Genomic DNA, 19,613 nt, shown 5'->3' on the forward strand with positions numbered 1-19,613 from the left:
ACAGTGATTCCATTGAAAAGACATTCATACTGCCAGCTGGCCCTTTTGGTCTCTTCATCACTTTCCATCTAGAGGCAAAGGAGGGGGTCATCCACTGGCTTGGGATGATGAACCTGACGATCAAAGGGGGATTAGTTGCACTACACCAGGAGCTAAAAAGGAGTATGTCTGCTGTGTCTAGAGAGCTTCTTAGTCCTCCCATGTTTTCTGATTACACTTAATGGAAAAGTACAGCAACCCAATCCAGGCAGGTATCTAATGGTCCTTCAGACTGTTCAGTGAGGAAGGTTTGAGTCATCCTGCCAGGTCAAGCACCATGACCAGATGACATACTATCTCAGGGCAAAGGGAATGAAAAATGGGTAGTGAACGAAGGCAGTTATAAATACCGGCTACAACTATGCAGAAACCATGACCGTAATACTAAATACATTGGTGATTTATCAACTCGTATCCCTCCTCAGGTGGAAGAATAAACCAACAAACAAACCACAAAAGTCTAGCTTTTACTAACAGAAATTTACTAAATTTCAAAAGCTCCATCTTTTCTTAGCTTCAGGAAGGGAATTTTCTTCACTTCAAAATTACAGGAAGCTTCAGCAATGACGTACACCACTTTACAGCACATATCCTTGTTTCTCCTTGGTATTTGCATTAACACAATTATTTTTTCTCATGTGCTTAACTTTGCTGAGATGGCAGTGGGAATCTACTCTTTTAGCACCTTCTTGAGTTGCTGAATTAAGGCAAAATTTTTAAGCCTGAAATGAAAGAGGTATTCCATTAACCAGAGGATACCCACGGCATCTGTGATATGTAAGAGGTAGTAGTGGATACAAAACAGACTTTACAATGTACATGCAGATAGAAAATGCATGCTCATGGAAAATACAAACTAGAAAAAGACCAAGTGAGTCACCTGAGGGCCCACACCCACTCCCAGATTATCATAAATTTGGAAGGCTCCATGGCATTGGAAAAAGGGGTTAGAATAAGAAAATATCAACCTAAATGCTTGGGGAAATAGCATGAACTATGACTGAGGGCCAGGGATTAGGAAGAACAAGGCATGATTTCTTCCTGCTCCTGTCCCAAACTGCGCACAAGTGCTTAAAACAATAGAAGAGTTTCCTTTTGGCACCCACCTTGCTGCTTCCTTAATGGCAAATTTAACAAGTTGTTTCTTGACTTCCATAGATCCTTGTACTTCATCAAGCAAAATGAAAATTCTTTCATAATCTGAAGGTATTAAAAAGTTAGTATTTCTAAAATTATGAAAATGAAATATACTTCAATCTCATTGCATCCACTACCGCAGTATACATTTTTTATGGGCTACAATGTTACACAGTGTTTGTGTTTTGAATGCTTAAATCACATCAGTATATTACTAAGGAAACTATTGTGAACACTAACAAAGAAAAACACCTAAGCAGATGTATTTGAAATTTTCAGTGAAATTAAATAGAAGCCCTGCTAAATTACAGACAGATCCAATTTAGCCAAACAATGAGCTCAAGGGGCAGCATAATTGTGTTCTAAATCATAGAATGAAAGACTTCTCAGGCTTTCATTGATAGACATTCTTGCACTACTTACTTCGCCCACACCTTCGAACTTCTTTCATCAATTGATGTTTTATATCATCATTAACTTTCTTTGCCATAGCAGGAGATATTCGTGCTGTATTTGGCACAGTTTCCACCGGAGACCTTCCTGTGACTGGTGAATCACCTGCAGAGACACGGTAGTTTTGGGCTCCTACCACAAATTCGTTACTATCAGGTTTGTAAAGCAGCTTATCTTTGCTGAGACTAGTGCAGTTGTAAGACAAAGAATCTAATGTGTTGGGTTGCATACAATCTCCTGTCATATTTATAAGCTCTGGGGGAGCAGAATCTGACAGGAAGCCATCAGGTGGGGTCTGACCATTTTCTATCTCCTTCTGGATATCATGAATGACAGTAGCATCTGGAATCCAAATGGAAAAATTGAGCTGCGAGGTAAGTGCATTATGTCACTCCCACAGGTATATCCCTCGGAGGCTCAGTTTCGAGGAAGTTATGTCAGAAAGCAGGAGGATATACAAGGTGGCGATACCAGACCCCTCGGACTGAGCTCAAAAAAGACAATACAACAAAACCACCTGCTTCCCTGCTGGACACTATGCATGCATACAGAAACCAAGTAGGACAGTACAACCAATACACAAACATACACAGATCCCTGCTACTCCTGGATGAAGCACCAGCTCCTGACAGATTACTACGCCCTGGTGGAACCGCTGATGATGAGTTATCAGGTGCTTGTTGGCCATTATTCGTCTTCTTCTCATGGACATTGTGAGAGACGGTGGCATCTGGAAAAAAAATGAAGAGGCCGAGCTGTGAGGTTAAGTGCATAATGAGAGCCCCACAGGTATATCCCGCTCATGCTCAGTTTCTAGAAAATTATCCCATAAAGCATGAGTATATACCAGGTGGCAACCAGAGAACCCTGAAATTGAGGCAAGAAAAGATAATACAACAAAACCACCTTCTTCCCTTGATGACACTATGCCCGCATATGGAAATCAAGTAGGACACAACTTATAAGGAAACATACACAGATCCCTGGTACTCATGGTTAGGATGCTAGCCCCTGTCATATTAGGAAGTCCTGATGGAAGATTTGACAAGAAGTTTTGAGTTGCTGGTTGGCCGTTTTTTATCTTCTCTTCATGGACATTGTGAGTGATGGAAGAATCTGGAAATCAAGTGAGGAGGAGGAGGTGTGAGGTACGTGCATTATGTGAAGCCCCGGGTATATTCCACTGAGGCTAAGTTTCAAGGAAATTATGCCATAAAGCAGGAGATGATGTGCCAGGTGACGATCTGAAAACCCTCAAACTAAGCTAACAAAAGATAATACAACAAAACCACCTTCTTCTCTTTATGACACTATGCATTCATATGGAAACCAAGTAGGAAGTACAACTAGTAAACAGATCCCTCGTAGTCTTGCTATGATACCAGCTCCTGCCAAATTATTAAGCCCTGGTGTAACAGTGGGCAGGAAGTTATCAGGTGCTAGTTGGCTGTTTTTTATCTTCTTTTCACCGACATTGTGAGTGATGGTAGCATGTGGAAACCAAATGAAGAGGATGAGTTGTGAGAAAAATACATGATGTCAACCCTACGGGTATATTCCCGATGCTCAGTTTCTAGGAAATCATTGCATAAAGCAGGAGGACAGGCCAGGCGGTGTTCTGAAAACCCTAAATTCAGGTCACAAAAGATAATACAACAAAATTGCCTCCTCCCTTTCCTGACACCATGCATGCATGTGGAAACCAAGGAGGACAATCCAACTTATAAGCTAACATATACAGATCATTGCTACTCATGGTTGGAATACCAGCTTTTGCCATGTTAATAAGCCCTGGAGGAACAGCTGACAAAATGTTATCAGGTGCTTGTTGGCCATTTTCCATCTTCTCTTCACGGACATTATGAGTGACAGTAGCAACTGGAAACCGAGAGAAGACGTCAAGCTGTGAGGTCAGTGCATTACAACAACCCTGCAGGTATATACCTCTGATGCTCAGTTTTTAGAACATGATCTCATTAAGCAGAAGGATATACCAGGTGGCTATCTGAGACCTCCCAAAATGAGCTCACAAAAGATAATATAATAAAACGACCTTGTTTGATGTATGACCCTGCATGATTATGGAAACCAAGTAGGAAACCAAGCAGAAACAACCAGGAAACATACACTGAGCCCTGGTACTCATGGGTGGAGTACCAGCTCCTGATACATTAATAAGCCCTGGTGTAATGGATGACAAGAAGTTCTCAGGTGCTCTTTGACCATTGTTCATCTTCTCTCCATGGACATTGTGAGTGACTGCAGCATCTGGAAACCAAATGAAGAGGTTGAGCTGTAAGGTAAGTATATTATGGTAACCCTACAGGTATATCCCTCTGACTCTCAGTTTCTAGGAAAATATTTCATGCAGCAGGAGAGGATATGCTGGGTGGCGATCTGAGAACACTCAAATTGAGCTCACGAAAGAAGGTACAACTGAACAACCTCCTTCCCTTGATGGCACTATGCATACATATGAAAACCAAGTGAGACATTCCAACTTATAAACAAACATACACAGATCCTTGGTACTCATGGCTAGAATACCAGCTGCTGCCATGTGTATACACCCTGGTGGAAAAGTTAACAAGATGTTACTAAATTGCAGTTGGGCATTTTCCATCCTCTCCTCACGGATGTTGTGAGGCGTGGTAGCATCTGGAAGCAAAATGACCAGGTCAAGCTGTGAAATAAATGCCTTATTTAAACACACAGGTATACTCTTATGATGCAGAGCTTCTAATAAATTATTGCATGGAGCAGGAAGACACGACGGCAGTGTTCTGAGACCCCTCAAATTGCACTTAAGGAAGAGAATACAACAAAACCACTTTCTCCCATTTATGACACTATGAGCATATACTGAAATCAAATAGGAAAATCCAACTAATAAGAGAAGATACACAGTTGTATGGTACTCGTGGCCAGAAGAGCAGCTCCTGCCATACTAGTAAGCCCTGAAGGAACATTTGACTATATGTTATGCGGTTGCGGATTTGCCATTTTCCATCCTCTCCTCATGGACATTGAGATTGACTATAGCATCTGAAAATCAAATGAAGAGGTTGAGCTGTGAGGTAAGTGCATTATTTCAACCCCACAGGTACATCCCTCTGATGCTGACTTTCTAGGAAATTATCAAAGAGAGCAGGGGTGGATATGCCAAGTTGCCCTCTGATACCCTTCATATTGAGGCCAGGAAAGTATGTACAACAAAATTACCCTCTACCATCCATGAAATTATGCCTGCTTAGGGAAAGCGAGTAGGACAGCACAACTAAGAAGCAGACATACACAGATCTCTGGTCCTCCTGGATGAAATTCCAGCTGCTCCCATATTACCAAGCCCTGGTGGAGCAGTTGACAAGACGTTATCAGGTACCGGTTGGCTGTTACTTCTCTTCTCTTCACGGACGCTGTGCGTGACTGCAGCATCTGGAAACCAAATGAAATGGTTGAGCTGTGAGTTACTTGCATTATGGAAACCACACAGACATAGCCCTCAAATGCTCAGCATCTAGGAAATTATCACTTGGAGAAGGATATAGCAGGTAGCAATCTGAGAACCCTAAAATTCAGGCCAGGAAATATAGTGCAACAACACTAGATTCTTTCCTCATGACACTGTGCATGCATATAGAAACCAAGTAGGACAGTATATCGAGTGAAGAAACATACACTGATCACTGGTACTCATGAATGAAAAACCAGTTGCTCCCATATTAATAAGTGCTGGGGGAATAGTTGAGAAGATATTATTGGGTTCTGCTTCAGCATTTTTAATCATCTCCCCATGGACGTTGTGAGTGATGGTAGAATCTGGAAAGACAATGAAGACGTTAAGTTTTGATTTAAGCGCATGATGTCAGCCCACAGGTGTATCCCCCTGATGATCAGTTTCTAGGAAACTATTTTAAAAAGCCAGAGACAATATGCCAGATGGCCATCTGAGAACACTCAAATGTGCTCACGAAATATAATACAACAAAATCACTTTCTCCTATTCAGGACACTAGTCATGCCTATGAAAACCAGGTGGGATAGTACAAATGAATAAGCAAACATACACTGATCCCTGGTGCTCATGGCTGGGAGACCAGCTGTGGCCAAAAATGTAAGTGTTTGTAGAACAGTCAACAAGTCGTTATTAGATGTTGGTTGCTTATTTTCCAGCTCCTCTTCACGGACACTTTGAAGGACGGTAGCATCTGAAAACCAAATGAAGAGGTTGGGCTGTGAAGTAAATACATTATGTGAACTGCACTGGTATATCCCTCTGATGATCAGTTTCTAGGAAATCGTCAGAAAAAGCAGGGGTGCATATGCCAAGTGGACATCTGATACCCCTCAAATTGAGGCTACTAAGGCATTTACAACAGAGTTACCCTCTACCATTCATGAAATTATGCCTGCTTAGGGAAACCGAGTAGGACAGCACAACTAAGAAGCAGACATACACAGATCTCTGGTCCTCGTGGATGAAATTCCAGCTGCTGCCATATTACCAAGCCCTGGTGGAGCAGTTGACAAGATGTTATCAGTTGCTGGTTGGCCATTATTTATCTTCTCTTTACGGACATTGTGAGTGACTGCAGCATCTGGAAACCAAACAAAGTGCTTTTGCTGTGAGGTAAGTGCATTATGTCAACTACATAGGTATACCACTCTGATGGGTAGTATCTAGGAAATTATCTCATACAGAAGAAAGATATACCAGCTAGTAATCTGAGAACCCTAAAATTGAGGCCAGGAAAGACAGGAAAACAACACTACATTCTTCCCTGCTTACACTATGCATGCATGTGGAAACCAAGTAGGACAGTACACCGAGTGAACAAACTTACACTGATCCCTGGTACTCATGGATGAAACACCAGGTGCTGCCATATTAATATGTGTAGGGGAAACAGTTGGGAAGACTTTATTGGGTGCTCCTTCAGCATTTTTAATATTTCCCTCATGGACACTGTGAGTGACGGTAGCATCTGGAAACGAAATGAAAAGGTTTAGTTTTGAATTAAGTGCATTATGTCATCCCCACAGGTATATCCCCCTGATGCTCCCTTTCTAGAAAACTATTTCATAAAATCAGAGATGATATGCCAGAAGGCCATCTGAGAACACTCAAATGCAGCTCATGAAAGATAATACAACAAAATCACCTTCTCCCTTTCAGAGCACTAGGCATGCCTATGAAAACCAAGTAGGATAGTCCAAATGAATACGCAAACATACACTGATCCCTGGTGCTCATGGCTGGGAGACCAGCTGTTGCCAAATAAGGAGGTCCTTGGAGAACAGTTGACAAGACGTTATTAGGTGTTGGTTGCTTGTTTTCCATGTTCTCTTTGTGGACATTTTGAGTGATGGTAGCATCTGAAAACCAAATGAAGAGGTTGAGCTGTGATGAAAGTGCATTATGTCAACCGCACAGGTATATCCCCCTGATCCTCAGTTTCTAGAAAACTATCAAAGAAATCAGGGTAGTATATGCCACGTGGCTATCTGATACCCCTCAAATTAATGCTATGAAACTATATACAACAAAATTAACTTGTAGCATTCATCAAACTATGCCTCCTTAGGGAAATCAAGTAGGACAGTACAACTAAGAAGCAGATATACACAGACCTCCGGTCCTCCTGGATGAAATTCCAGCTGCTGCCATATTACCAAGACCTGGTGGAGCAGCTGACAACACGTTGTCAGTTGCTAGTTGGATGTTATTTATCTTTACTTCATGGATATTGTGAGTGACTGCAGCATCTGGAAACCAACAGAAATGGCTGGGCTGTGAGGTAAGTGCATCCTGTGAACGTCACAGGCATATCCCTCTGATGCTCAGTATCTAGGACATTATCTCATAAAGAAGAAGGACATACCAAGTAGCAGTCTGAGAAGCTTAAGATTGAGGCCACGAGGCAAAACTATCCAGGACATAGGAGTAGGCAAGGACTTTATGAACAAAACACCAAAAGCATGGGCAACAAAAGACAAAATAGACAAATGGGACCTAATGAAACTCCACAGCTTCTGCACGGCAAAAGAAACAGTCACTAGAGTGGATCGGCAACCAACAGAATGGGAAAAAATTTTTGCAGTTTACCCATCTGACAAAGGGCTGATATCCAGAATTTACAAAGAACTCAAACGGATTTACAGGAAAAAAACAAACAAGCCCATTCAAAAGTGGGCAAAGGATATGAACAGACACTTTACGAAAGAAGACATATATGAGGCCAACAATCATATGAAAAAATGCTCATCGTCACTGGTCATCAGAGAGATGCAAATCAAAACCACATTGAGATACCATGTCACGCCAGTTAGAATGGCGATCATTAAAAAATCTGGAGACAACAGATGCTGGAGAGGCTGTGGAGAAAAAGGAACACTTTTACACTGTTGGTGGGAGTGTAAATTAGTTCAACCATTGTGGAAGACAGTGTGGCGATTCCTCAAGGCCTTAGAAATAGAAATTCCATTTGACCCAGCAATCCCATTACTGGGTATATATCCAAAAGACTATAAATCGTTCTACTATAAGGACACATGTACACGAGTGTTCATTGCAGCACTGTTTACAATAGCAAAGGCCTGGAATCAACCCAAATGCCCATTGATAATAGACTGGATTGGAAACATGTGGCACATATACACCATGGAATATTATGCAGCAAACAGAAATGATGAGTTTGTATCGTTTGTAGGTACATGGATGAATCTGGGGAACGTCATCCTCAGCAAACTGACACAAGAACAGAAAATGAAACACCGCATATTCTCACTCATAGGCGGGTGATGAAAAATGAGAACACATGGACACAGAAAGGGGAGTACTAAACACTGGGGTCTATTGGGAGGAAAAGGGGAGGGCCAGTGGGAGGGGGAGGTGGGGAGGGATAGCCTGGGGAGAAATGCCAAATGTGGGTGAAGGGGAGAAGGAAAGAAAAGCACACTGCCATGTGTGTTCCTACGCAACTGTCTTCCATGCTCTGCTCATGTACCCCAAAACCTAAAATCCAATAAAAAATTTTTAAAAAAAAGAAAATATAGTACAAAAGAACTACATTCTTCCCTCATGACACTATGCACGCACATGGAAACCTAGTAGGATTGTAAACCAATTGCACAAAGGTACACTGATCCCTGGTGCTCATGCATGTCACAACAGCTGCTGCCATATTAATAAGTGCTGGGGGACTAGCTGGGAAGGTTTCATTGAGTGCTGCATGGGCATTTTTAATCTTCCCTCACAAACATTGTGAGTGATCGCACCATATGGAAATGAAATGAAGGGGTTCAGTGTTGAGGTATGTGCATTACGTTAACCCCACAGGTATATCCTCCTGGTGTTCACGTTCTAGAAAACTATTTCATAAAGCCAGAGAGGATATGAAAACTATTTCATAAAGCCAGCAGGGGTGAATATGCTAAATGTGCATAAGATGCCCCTAAAATTGAGGCTTGGAAAGTATATACAACCAAATTAATTTCTAGTATTCATCAAACTATGCCTGTTTAGGGAAACCAAGTAGGACAGGAAAACTAAGAAGCAGACATACACACACCTCTGGTCCTCGTGGATGAAATTCCAGCTGCTGCCCTATGACCAAGACCTGGAGGAGCAGTTGAAAAGATGTTGTAAAGTGCTCGTTGGCCGTTATTTATCATCGCTTCACGGACGTTGTGAGTGACCGAAGCATCTGGAAACCAAATGCAGTGGTTGAGCTGTGCGTTATGTGCATTAAGTCAACCGCACAGGCATACCCCTCGGATGCTCAGAATCGAGGAAATTATCTCATAAAGCAGAAGGACATACGAAGTAGCAGTCTGAGAACCGTAAATTTGAGGCCAGTAAAGATAGTACAACAACACTGTATTCTTCCCTCATGACACTACGCATGCATATAGAAATCAAGTAGGACAGTACGCCAAGTGAACAAACTTACACTGATCCCTGGTACTCATGGATGAAACACCCGCTGCTGCCATATTAATATGTGCTGGTGGAATAGCTGAGAAAACATTCTTGGGTGCCGTTTGGGCATTTTTAATCATCTCCTCATGGACATTGTGAGTGGTGGTAGAATCTGGAAATGAAATCAGGAGGTTCAGTCTTGCGTTATGTGTACTATGTCAACTCTACAGGTATATCCTCCTGATACTCAGTTTCTAGAAAACGATTTCAAAAAGCGGAAGAGGATATGCCAGATGGCGATCTGAGAGCACTCAAATGCAGCTCACTGAAGATAATACAATAAAATCACCTTCTCCCGTTCAGGACACTAGGCATGCCTATGAAAACCAAGTAGGATAGTCCGAATGAATAAGCAAACATACACTGATCCCTGGTGCTCATGGCTGGGAGACCACCTGTTGCCAAATAAGGAAGTCCTTGGAGAACAGTTGACAAGACGTTATTAAGTGTTGGTTGGTTATTTTCCATCTTCTCTTTGCGGACATTTTGAGTGACGGTAGCATCTGAAAACCAAATGAAGAGGTTGAGCTGTAAGGTAAGTACATTATGTCAACCCCAGAGTTATATCCCTCTGATCCTCAGTTTCTAGGAAATTATCAAAGAAACCAGGGTAGGATATGCCACGTGGCTCTCTGATAACCCTCAAATTGATGCTAGGAAACTATATCCAACAAAATTAACTTGTAGCATTCATCAAACAATGCCTCCTTAGGGAATCCCAGTAGGACGGTCCAACTAAGAAGCAGACATACATAGATCTCTGGTCTTCGTGGATGAAATTCCAGCTGCTGCCAAATTACCAAGCCCTGGTGGAGCAGTTGACAATATGCTATCAGGTGCTAGTTGGCCATTATTTATCTTTGCTTCATAGACGTTGTGAGTGATCGCAGCATCTGGAAACCAAATGAAGTGGTTGAGCTGTGTGTTTCATGCATTATGTCAACCGCACAGGCATACGCCTCTGATATTCAGTATCGAGGAAATCAACTCATAAAGAAGGACATACCAAGGAGCAGTCTGAGAACTGTAAAGTTGAGGCCAGTAAAGATAGTACAACAACACTGTATTCTTCCCTCATGACACTACACATGCATATAGAAATCAAGTAGGACAGTACGCCAAGGGAGCTAACTTACACTGATCCCTGGTACTCATGGACGAAACACCCGCTGCTGCCATATTAATATGTGCTGGTGGAATTGCTGAGAAAACATTATTGGGTGCTGTTTGTGCATTTTTAATCTTCTCCTCATGGACATTGTGAGTGATGTTAGAATCTGGAAATGAAATCAGGAGTTTCGGTTTTGAGTTATGTGTACTAGGTCAACTCTACAGTCATATCCCCCTGATACTCAGTTTGTAGAAAACGATTTCATAAAGCTGAAGAGGATATGCCAGATGGCTATCTGAGAACATTCAAATGCAGCTCACAGAATATAATACAACAAAATCACCTTCTCCCGTTCAGGACACTAGGCATCCCTATGAAAACCAAGTAGGATAGTCCAAATGAATAAGCAAACATACACTGATCCCTGGTGCTCATGGCTGGGAGACCAGCTGTTGCCAAATAAGGAAGACCTTGGAGAACAGTTGACAAGACGTTATTAGGTGTTGGTTGGTTATTTTCCATCTTCTCTTTGCGGGCATTTTGAGTGATGGTAGCATCTGAAAACCAAATGAAGAGGTTGAGCTGTAAGGTAAGTATATTATGTCAACCCCAGAGGTATATCCGTCTGATCCTCAGTTTCTAGGAAATTATCAAAGACAGCAGGGTTGGATATGCCCTGTGACTATCTGATACCCCTCAAATTGATGCTAGGAAAGTGTATACAATAAAATTAACTTGTAGCATTCATGGATCTATGCCTCCTTAGGGAAATCAAGTAGGACGGTAAGACAAACAGGAGACCTACACAGACCTGTGTTCCACGTGGATGAAATTCCAGCTGCTGCCATATTACCAAGACCTGGTGGAGCAGCTGACAAGACGTTGTCAGGTAGTCGTTGGCCGTTATTTATCTTCGCTTCACGGACATTGTGAGTGACTGCAGCATCTGGAAACCAACAAAAAAGGCTGGGCTGTGAGGTAAGTGCATTATGTCAACCACAGCATACCCCTCTGATGCTCAGTATCCAGGAAACTATCTCATAAAGAAGTGGGACATACCAAGTAGCACTCTGAGAAACTTAAGATTCAGGCCAGGAAAGATAGTACAACAAAACTACATTCTTCCCTCATGACACTATGCACGCATATGGAAACCTAGTAGTATAGTAAACCAATTGCACACAGGTACACTGATCTCTGTTGCTCATGGATGACACAACAGCTGCTGCCATATTAATAAGTGCTGGGGAACTAGCTGGGAAGGTTTTATCGGGTACTGCTTGGGCATTTTTAATCTTCTCACAGACATTGTGAGAGATCATACCATCTGGAAATTAAATGAAGGGGTTCAGTTCTGAGTTACGTGCATTATGTTAACCCACAGGTATATCCTCCTGATACTCACTTTATAGAAAACTATTTCAGAAAGCCAGAGAGGATATGCCAGGTGGCGATCTGAGAACACTCAAATGCAGCTCACGAAAGACAATACAACAAAATCACCCTCTCCCATTCAGGACACTAGGCATGCCTATGAAAACCAGGCAGGATAGTCCAAATGAATAAGCAAACATACACCGATCCCTCATGCTCATGGCTGGGAGACCAGCTGTTGCCAAATAAGGAAGTCCTTGAAGAACAGTTGACAAGATATTATTAGGTGTTGGGTGGTTATTTTCCATCTTCTCTTTGCAGACATTTTGAATGCTGGTAGCATCTGAAAACCAAATGAAGAGGTTGAGCTGTGAGCTAAATGCATTATATCAGCCCTATAGGTCTATCTCTCTGACGCTCAGTTTCTAGGAAATTATCTAATAAAGCAGGGGAGGATATGCCAGGTGGCCCTGTGAGAACCCTCCAATTGATCCCAGGAAAGTATATGCTATAAAACCACCTTCTACCTTTCATGAAATATGCAATCATATGGAAACCAGTGATGACACTACAACTAATTAAGAGACATACACAGATCCCTGGTACTCATGCATGGAAGAGCAGCTGCTACCATATGACCAAGCAGTGGTGTAACAGGTGACATGAGATTACCAGTTTGGGATGGGCCATTTTCCATCTTCTCTTCATGTACATTGTGAGAGATGGTACCATCTGGAAACCAAAGGAAGATTTTGAGCTTGAAGTAAGTGAATTACGTCAATGCCACCGGTATATCCCACTGATGATCAGTTTCTAGGAAATTATCCCATAAAGCAAAAGAACACATCAAATGATGATCTGCGGCTCCTCAAATTGAGGCCAAGGAAGACAATTCACAAAACAACCTTCTTCCCTTCATGGCACTATGCCTGCATATGGAAACCAAGGAGGACAGTACAAGTAAAAAATGAACATACACAGATCCCTGGTACTCATTGCTGGAATACCACCTCCTGCCATATTACTAAACCATGCTAGAATATTTGGCCAGACGTTATCCTGTTGCGGTTGGGCATTTTCCATCCTCTGTTCATGGACATTGTGACTGACGGTGGCATCTGGAAAACAAATGAAGAGGTCAAGATAGGAGTAGGTGCATTATGTCGCCCCCACAGGTATATCCCTCTGATGTTCAGCTCCTGAGAAATTTTTGCACAAATCAAGATGACAAGAGTGGCATCTGGGACCCCTCAAACTGATATCAAGAAAGATAATACAACAAGATCTCCATCTCCCCTTCCTGACAATATACATGCATATGGAAACAAAGTAGGAAAATCCAACTAAAAAGTGAACATACACAGACCATCAGTACTCATGGCTGGAATAGCAGCTCCTGCGACATTAGTAAGTCCTATTGGAGCAATTGATGAGATGTTGCCATGTTGAGGTTCGCCCTTTTCCATCTTCTCCTTAAGGACATTATAAGTTTCAGTAGCATCTGGAAACCAAATGAAGAGCTGTGAGTAAGTGTGTTATGGTAACTCCACAGGTATATCTGTGCTCAGTTTCTAGGAAATTATCTCATAAACCAGAGGATATACCAGGTTGCCATCTGACACCCCTGAAATTGAGGCCTGGAAACATAGTATAACACAACCACCTCCTACCTTTTTTGACACTATACATGCATATGGAAACCAAGTAAGACAGTAATACTAACAAACAAACTTACCCAGATCCCTGGTACTCATGGATGAAATACCAGCACCTGCCATATTAATAAGTCCTGGCTGAAGTGTCAACAACACGTTGTCAGGTGCTGGTTGGACATATTCCATCTTCTGTTCATGGACGCTGTGAGTGATGGTAGCGTCTGGAAATCAAAGGAAGAGGTTGAGCTGTGAGGTAAGTGCATTAGGCCAAACCATAAGTATATCCCTCTGATGCGCACTTTCCATGAAATTATTTCATAAAGCAGGAGGATATATAAGGTGGTGTATATATCTGGGGCCCCTCAGATTTAGTTCAGAAAATATAATACAACAAAACCACCTGCTTCCCTTCAGAAGGCACTACGCATGCATATGAAAAGCAAGTAGGACAGTACAACTTATAAGCGGACATATAGCGATCTCTGGGACTCATGGCCGGAATAGCAGTTGATACCATATTACAAAGCCCTGTGGAATCAGTTGACAAGACGTTACCAGGTTGGGGCTGGCCATTTTTCATTCTCTCTTCATTGATATTGTGAGTGATGGTAGCATCTGGAAACCAAATGAAGAGTTCAAGCTCTGAGGAAAGTGCATTATGTCAACCCCACAGGTATATCCCTCTGGTGGTCAGTTTCTATTAAATTAACCCATAAAGCAGGAAATATCAGGTGGAAAATGAGACGCCAGAAATTCAGACCAGAAACAATAATAAAACAAAGCCACCGTCTTCCCTGCATGTCACTGCATGCATACGGAAACCCAGTAGGACAGTATAACTAGTAAACAAACATATGCTGATCCCCAGTACTCAGGGGTGGAATACCAGCCCCTGTGAAATTTATAAGCCCTTCTATAACGGTTGACAGGGATCTATCAGGGGCCATTTGTTCCTTTTTTATCTTCTTTTCATAGACATTCTGAGTAACAGTTGAATCTGGAACCCAAAGGAAAAGGTTGAGCTGTGATGTAAATGCATTATGTCAGTCCCACAGGTGTATCCCTCTTATGCTGAGTTTCTACGAAATTATCTAAGAAACAGGATAGGATATGGCTGGGCACGGTGGCTCACGTCTGTAATCCCAGCACTTTGGAAGGCTGAGGCGGGTGGATCTCGAGGTCCGAGACCAAGACCATCCTGGCCGACACGGTGAAACCCTGTCTCTACTAAAAATACAAATATTAGCTGGGCGTGGTGGTGCATGCCTGTTATCCCAGCTACTCAGGAGGCTGAGGCAGGAGAATCACTTGAACCCGGGAGGTGGAGATTGCAGCGACCGAGATAGCATCACTGCACTCCAGCCTGGGCGAGAGAGTGAGAATCAGTTTTGAAAGAAAAAAGAAAAAAAAGAGAGAGAGAGAAAGAAAAAAAGAGAGATAACGGGAGGAAGGAAGGAAGGGAGGGAGGGAGGGAGGGAGGGAGGGAGGAAGGACGGATGGACGGATGATATGCGGCCATCTGAGACCCCTCAAATTGAGAGTAGGAAAGAAAATACAACAAAACCGACTTCTACCATTCATGAACATATGCATGTTAGGGAAACCAACTATTCAGTACTACTAATTAAAAGACATACACAGATCCCTGATACTCATGGATGGAATACCAGCTGCAGTCATATGACCAAGGCATAGTGGAACAGTTAACAAGACTTTATCAGTTTGGGGTTGGCCATTTTCCATCTTCTGTTCATGGACATTTTGAGTGACAGTAGCATCTGAAAACCAAACAAAGAGGTTGAGCTGTGAGGTAAGTGCATTATGACAACCTCACTGGTATATCCCTCTGATCTTTCTAGGAAATTATCTGATAAAGCAGGAGCAGACATCATATGATTCGAGTTCCATCAAATTGAGGTCGGGAAAGATAATTCCCCAAAACCACCTTCTTCTCTTCATCATATTGCGCATGCATATGGAATCGTAGTAGGATACTACATCTAATAAACAAACATACACACATCTCTGGTACTCATCACTAGAATACCAGCTCCTGTCATATAAAACTGCTGTGACCGAGCATTTGACAAGACACTATCTGGTTGCAGTTGACCATTTTCCATCCTTTCTTCACGGATATTGTGACTGACGGTAGTAGGTGGAAACCAAGTGAAGAGGTTGAGCTCTGAAGTAAGTGCATTATGTCAACCCCACAGGAATATCCCTCTGATGCTCAGTTTCTAGAAAATTATCTAAAAAATCAGGAGAGAATATGCCAGGTGGCCATGTGATATCCCCCAAATGGAGGCTAGGAAAGAATATGAAACAAAACCACCTTCTACCGTTCATGAAAATATGCCTGCTTATGGAAATCAGGTAGGATAGTACAATAAAGAAGCAGACATACACAGATCTCTGGTCCTCGTGGATGAAATTCTAGGGGCTGCCAAATTACCAAGACCTGGTGGAGCAGTTGAAAAGACGGTATGAGGTGCTGGTTGGCCGTTATTCATCTTCTCTTCATGGACGTTGTGAGTCACCGCAGCATCTGGAAACCAAATGAAGTGGTTGAGCTGTGTGTTATGTGCATTACATCAACTGCACAGGCATACCCCTGGGATGCTCAGTATCTAGGAAATTATCTCATAAAGGAGGAGGACATACCAGTTAGCAATTTCAGAACCCTAAAATTGAGGCCAGAAAAGATAATACAACAAAATTACCATCTTCCCTCATGACGCCATGAATGTATACGGAAACCAAATAGGACAGTACAACAAGTGAACAAACTTACACTGATCGCCGAAACCCAGGGATGAAATACCAGCTGCTGTAATATTAATAAGCGCTGATGGAACAGTTGGAAAGACATTATCGGGTGTTGGTTGGCCATTTTTAACCTTTTCTTCACAGACATTGTGAGTGACGCTAGCACCTGGAAACCAACTGAAGAGGCTCAGTTGCAAGATAGGTGTGTTTTGTCCCATCATCCCGGTGAGACAGAAGGACTTACCACATTGAAACACATATCAGGTCAGATTACACAATAAAACTACGTATGTATCTCTTGGCATAACGATGGTATGTAGTAAGTACGACAGTAGAATAAACATTCACAGATTTCTTGCAATCATCATTTTGTATCATCTTGCTGCCCTTTACAATTCTCATTTGATATCGCTTTTATAGTTCACCTATACATGCCATGCTGTGTGCAGCGGGAAAGCCAGACTAAGTGAGGCCTTGTTAACTTGCCTCCTTTCTACCTCATATAATCTGAGAAAATAGAGGTGGCTATTGGAGTTGAACACTCTTATGTCCACTCCATCGTCACACATCCCTAGTTTTTACGTGATTCTACAGATCCTCCCCTTTCGTCTGTAAAAGTAACATTCCTTTTACTCCAGGTCTGTCACCTGTTTCATTTATTCATTGTCTGTGGCAGGCGGCATGCCAGGAGCTGGGGATCAGCAGTAAAGAGGACAGAGAGCAACGGTCCCTGCCTTTGTGGGACTCATATCACTACGGGGCAGTCGGACAGGACATACACAATGAGCAAATGAAACAAGCAGCATTGGGCTGGTGTCGGGGAAGTAGTCCACAGGCCTGAGGGAGACAGCAGCAGAGGGAGCCTCAGGGGCTCTGGCTCCTTGGGCAGAGCCATCTGAAGAAGTGCCATTGGACAGGGCTTGGAGGAAAAAGCAGAGCCTCCTGTGCAGAGGCAGAGGGAGAGTTCCAGATTGCGGTGAGACCAAGGGTATGGGCTGGAGTGGGAATGGACCGGGCACTACAGGGTGTTAGACAGAGGCAAAGAGAGCCAGGAGGAAATGGATGGGACCATTGTTAGGAGAGGGAGAGTTGAGGATGGGGTTTTAGGAAGGAAATGGCTTGCTGACATAATTTTCTAGCCACATGGTTAGAGAGTATGCTACAGATGAGGGAAGATTAGAAAGACAGCCAAGAAGATGTTGTACTACCTTGGTCAGCGGTCACGGCAGTGTGCACTGGAGGGATAGAGGGAAATGGTGGGATGCAGAGTTTATACTGGGCATTGACTGCTGAACTTGATAAGAGATTGGAAATGAGAGAATAATAAAAGAATCATAAGAGAAATCATAAGTGACTTTAAGTATTTTGGGGTGACCTACTAAGTAAAAGTATACCAGGGATGTGCAGGAGGGGTTAGGCAACCGACTATGGGAGCGGAATGCTGCCAACTCTTCCTGATTCTGGTTCAGTGACCTTATGTCGACAGCTTGAACTAGGCCATGGTGGGATTATTTGTACCGTGGACAGCTGAAAACTCTAAAACCAGGACTTCTGAATCCCCCATACCTGTGAACAGCTGCTTGTTACACCTTTGTGGATGTTTCACCTAATGGACAGTGTCTTTAACTGAAACAGTGAAGGCTGTGAGTAAAGTATTTTTGTAGAGAGGGAGGTCAGAAATTTGAACTTGCAGAGCTGGTTGAAATGTAGATGCCTATTAGACACCCTGTAGAGATACAACACGTGTAGTTGTTTATGAGTTTGGATTTCAGGAGCAAGTCGTAGCCTAGAAGTTTAATGGTGACAGTTCTTGTAGTGTGAATCATTTAAAATTCTAAGACAGCATGACATCACCTATGGAGATAGTATATTGAAGAGAAGAGAGGCTAGGATCAAGTTTTGGTGCCCTGAAATATTTAGAGGTAGGAAGGAAGAGGAGAAAAACAAAAAACGAGAAGGAAAATGAGCCCTTAGTAACAGAGTAAGAAATCCAGGTGTCTGGGGACCCAAGAAGTTTTCCGTGCAGGAGGGCGTAAACAACTGTGTCACATGCTGCTGAGGAATTGATGTCAAAGTGCAGCAAACATGGCGACCTTGATGGCAATATTTTCATTGGAGTAGACTAAGAAGAAGCCATACTGCACTGGGTTAGAGAGGAGTGTGTGGACAGGTGGAAAGTGAGCAGACCTGTCCTCTTGTTGTGCCCACCACCTCCTTCTGCCTCAGGAACCTGCTTTGTTCATCTCACGCTTGCAGCAACTGCAAATTGTTGCACCTAATTAGAACCTTGCACTTCCACTTGCAAATGTGCTCATATCTGTTCATCCTTCAAGGACAAGGCCACAAATGTCCTTTGACACGATTGAAGCCCAAAGATTGGATTTCCCCTCAGCTTCCTGTTGGTGTAACCACCGGGACGTACCCTGCCTTGTCGTAGAATAATAGCGTCTCTTGGATTTTCTGGAACGACTCCGTTTCCTTCGATGCCTTCTTGCAGCCTGATTTACTTTGTCACTCCTCATTTGCTGAAAAACATCAGTGAACATATTCCATTAAAGACAAATACAACCACTGCAAAGTCACAGTCTTCATATGCATACACAGCCATGCATTTATATCATTAAGTTTTAGCCAAAGGTCAAAGATTCATCATCACACACGATGCTCGCAGAAAAGGCAAGCCAACTCTAATGTAGTTTCAGTGAAACAAGCGAAGGCAAAATACAAGGTGTTATGCAAAGTCAAACATGGTACGGTCATGATTAATCAGAGTGATTGGGGAATGAGTGGCTTTCATCAACCAAGGCAAGAAACATGCTTATCTCTCTAATGTAGTACACATAATTGTCTCTCAGCCCTTGTTAGGGGACAAAAAAAAGCAAATACCGTTTTTTATTTTTTAGTTGTTGAAAGTTACTTATTAACAAATACTGATTAATACTATATTAGATAATATATGTAGACAGTGAAAGGTAGCATCGATTGAAAAGGTAAATTTTCCCACCTCCAACCTTATGGAGACTCAAATATGTTCATTTTGGAGCCAGGTAGGGGCAGGAGGTGCTTTGAAATATTGGTGGTAAATAAAACATGA

The 19,613-nt window shown here is 42.5% G+C and overlaps 2 protein-coding genes across 2 annotated transcripts; both read right to left on the reverse strand.

The window, feature by feature from the left end:
• Positions 1-514: 514 nt before the first annotated feature.
• Positions 515-12,774, reverse strand: LOC144581106 (uncharacterized). The gene is given in 22 exon segments (XM_078363431.1): positions 515-712; positions 715-761; positions 1,146-1,239; positions 1,600-1,734; positions 2,219-2,359; positions 2,605-2,745; positions 3,757-3,897; positions 4,924-5,064; positions 5,308-5,448; positions 5,697-5,837; positions 6,087-6,227; positions 6,474-6,614; positions 6,865-7,005; positions 7,261-7,395; positions 9,201-9,335; positions 9,582-9,722; positions 9,973-10,113; positions 10,363-10,503; positions 10,747-10,887; positions 11,138-11,278; positions 11,533-11,667; positions 12,298-12,774. Coding segments are annotated over 22 exon segments (2,856 nt in total). The 5' UTR covers positions 12,404-12,774; the 3' UTR covers positions 515-617.
• LOC144581061 (uncharacterized) lies at positions 12,670-17,582 on the reverse strand. The gene is made up of 8 exons (XM_078363045.1): positions 16,545-17,582; positions 16,158-16,298; positions 15,388-15,528; positions 14,306-14,365; positions 13,831-13,971; positions 13,456-13,596; positions 13,073-13,213; positions 12,670-12,827 (listed from the first exon to the last, which is right to left on the reverse strand). The coding sequence occupies exons 1-8, from the start codon at positions 16,738-16,740 to the stop codon at positions 12,670-12,672; spliced, it is 1,119 nt and encodes a 372-aa protein (XP_078219171.1). The 5' UTR covers positions 16,741-17,582.
• Between the last annotated feature and the right edge of the window lie 2,031 nt (positions 17,583-19,613).

The sequence above is a fragment of the Callithrix jacchus genome, chromosome X (genome assembly GCF_049354715.1).
Source record: "Callithrix jacchus isolate 240 chromosome X, calJac240_pri, whole genome shotgun sequence".
Taxonomy (NCBI): domain Eukaryota; kingdom Metazoa; phylum Chordata; class Mammalia; order Primates; family Cebidae; genus Callithrix; species Callithrix jacchus.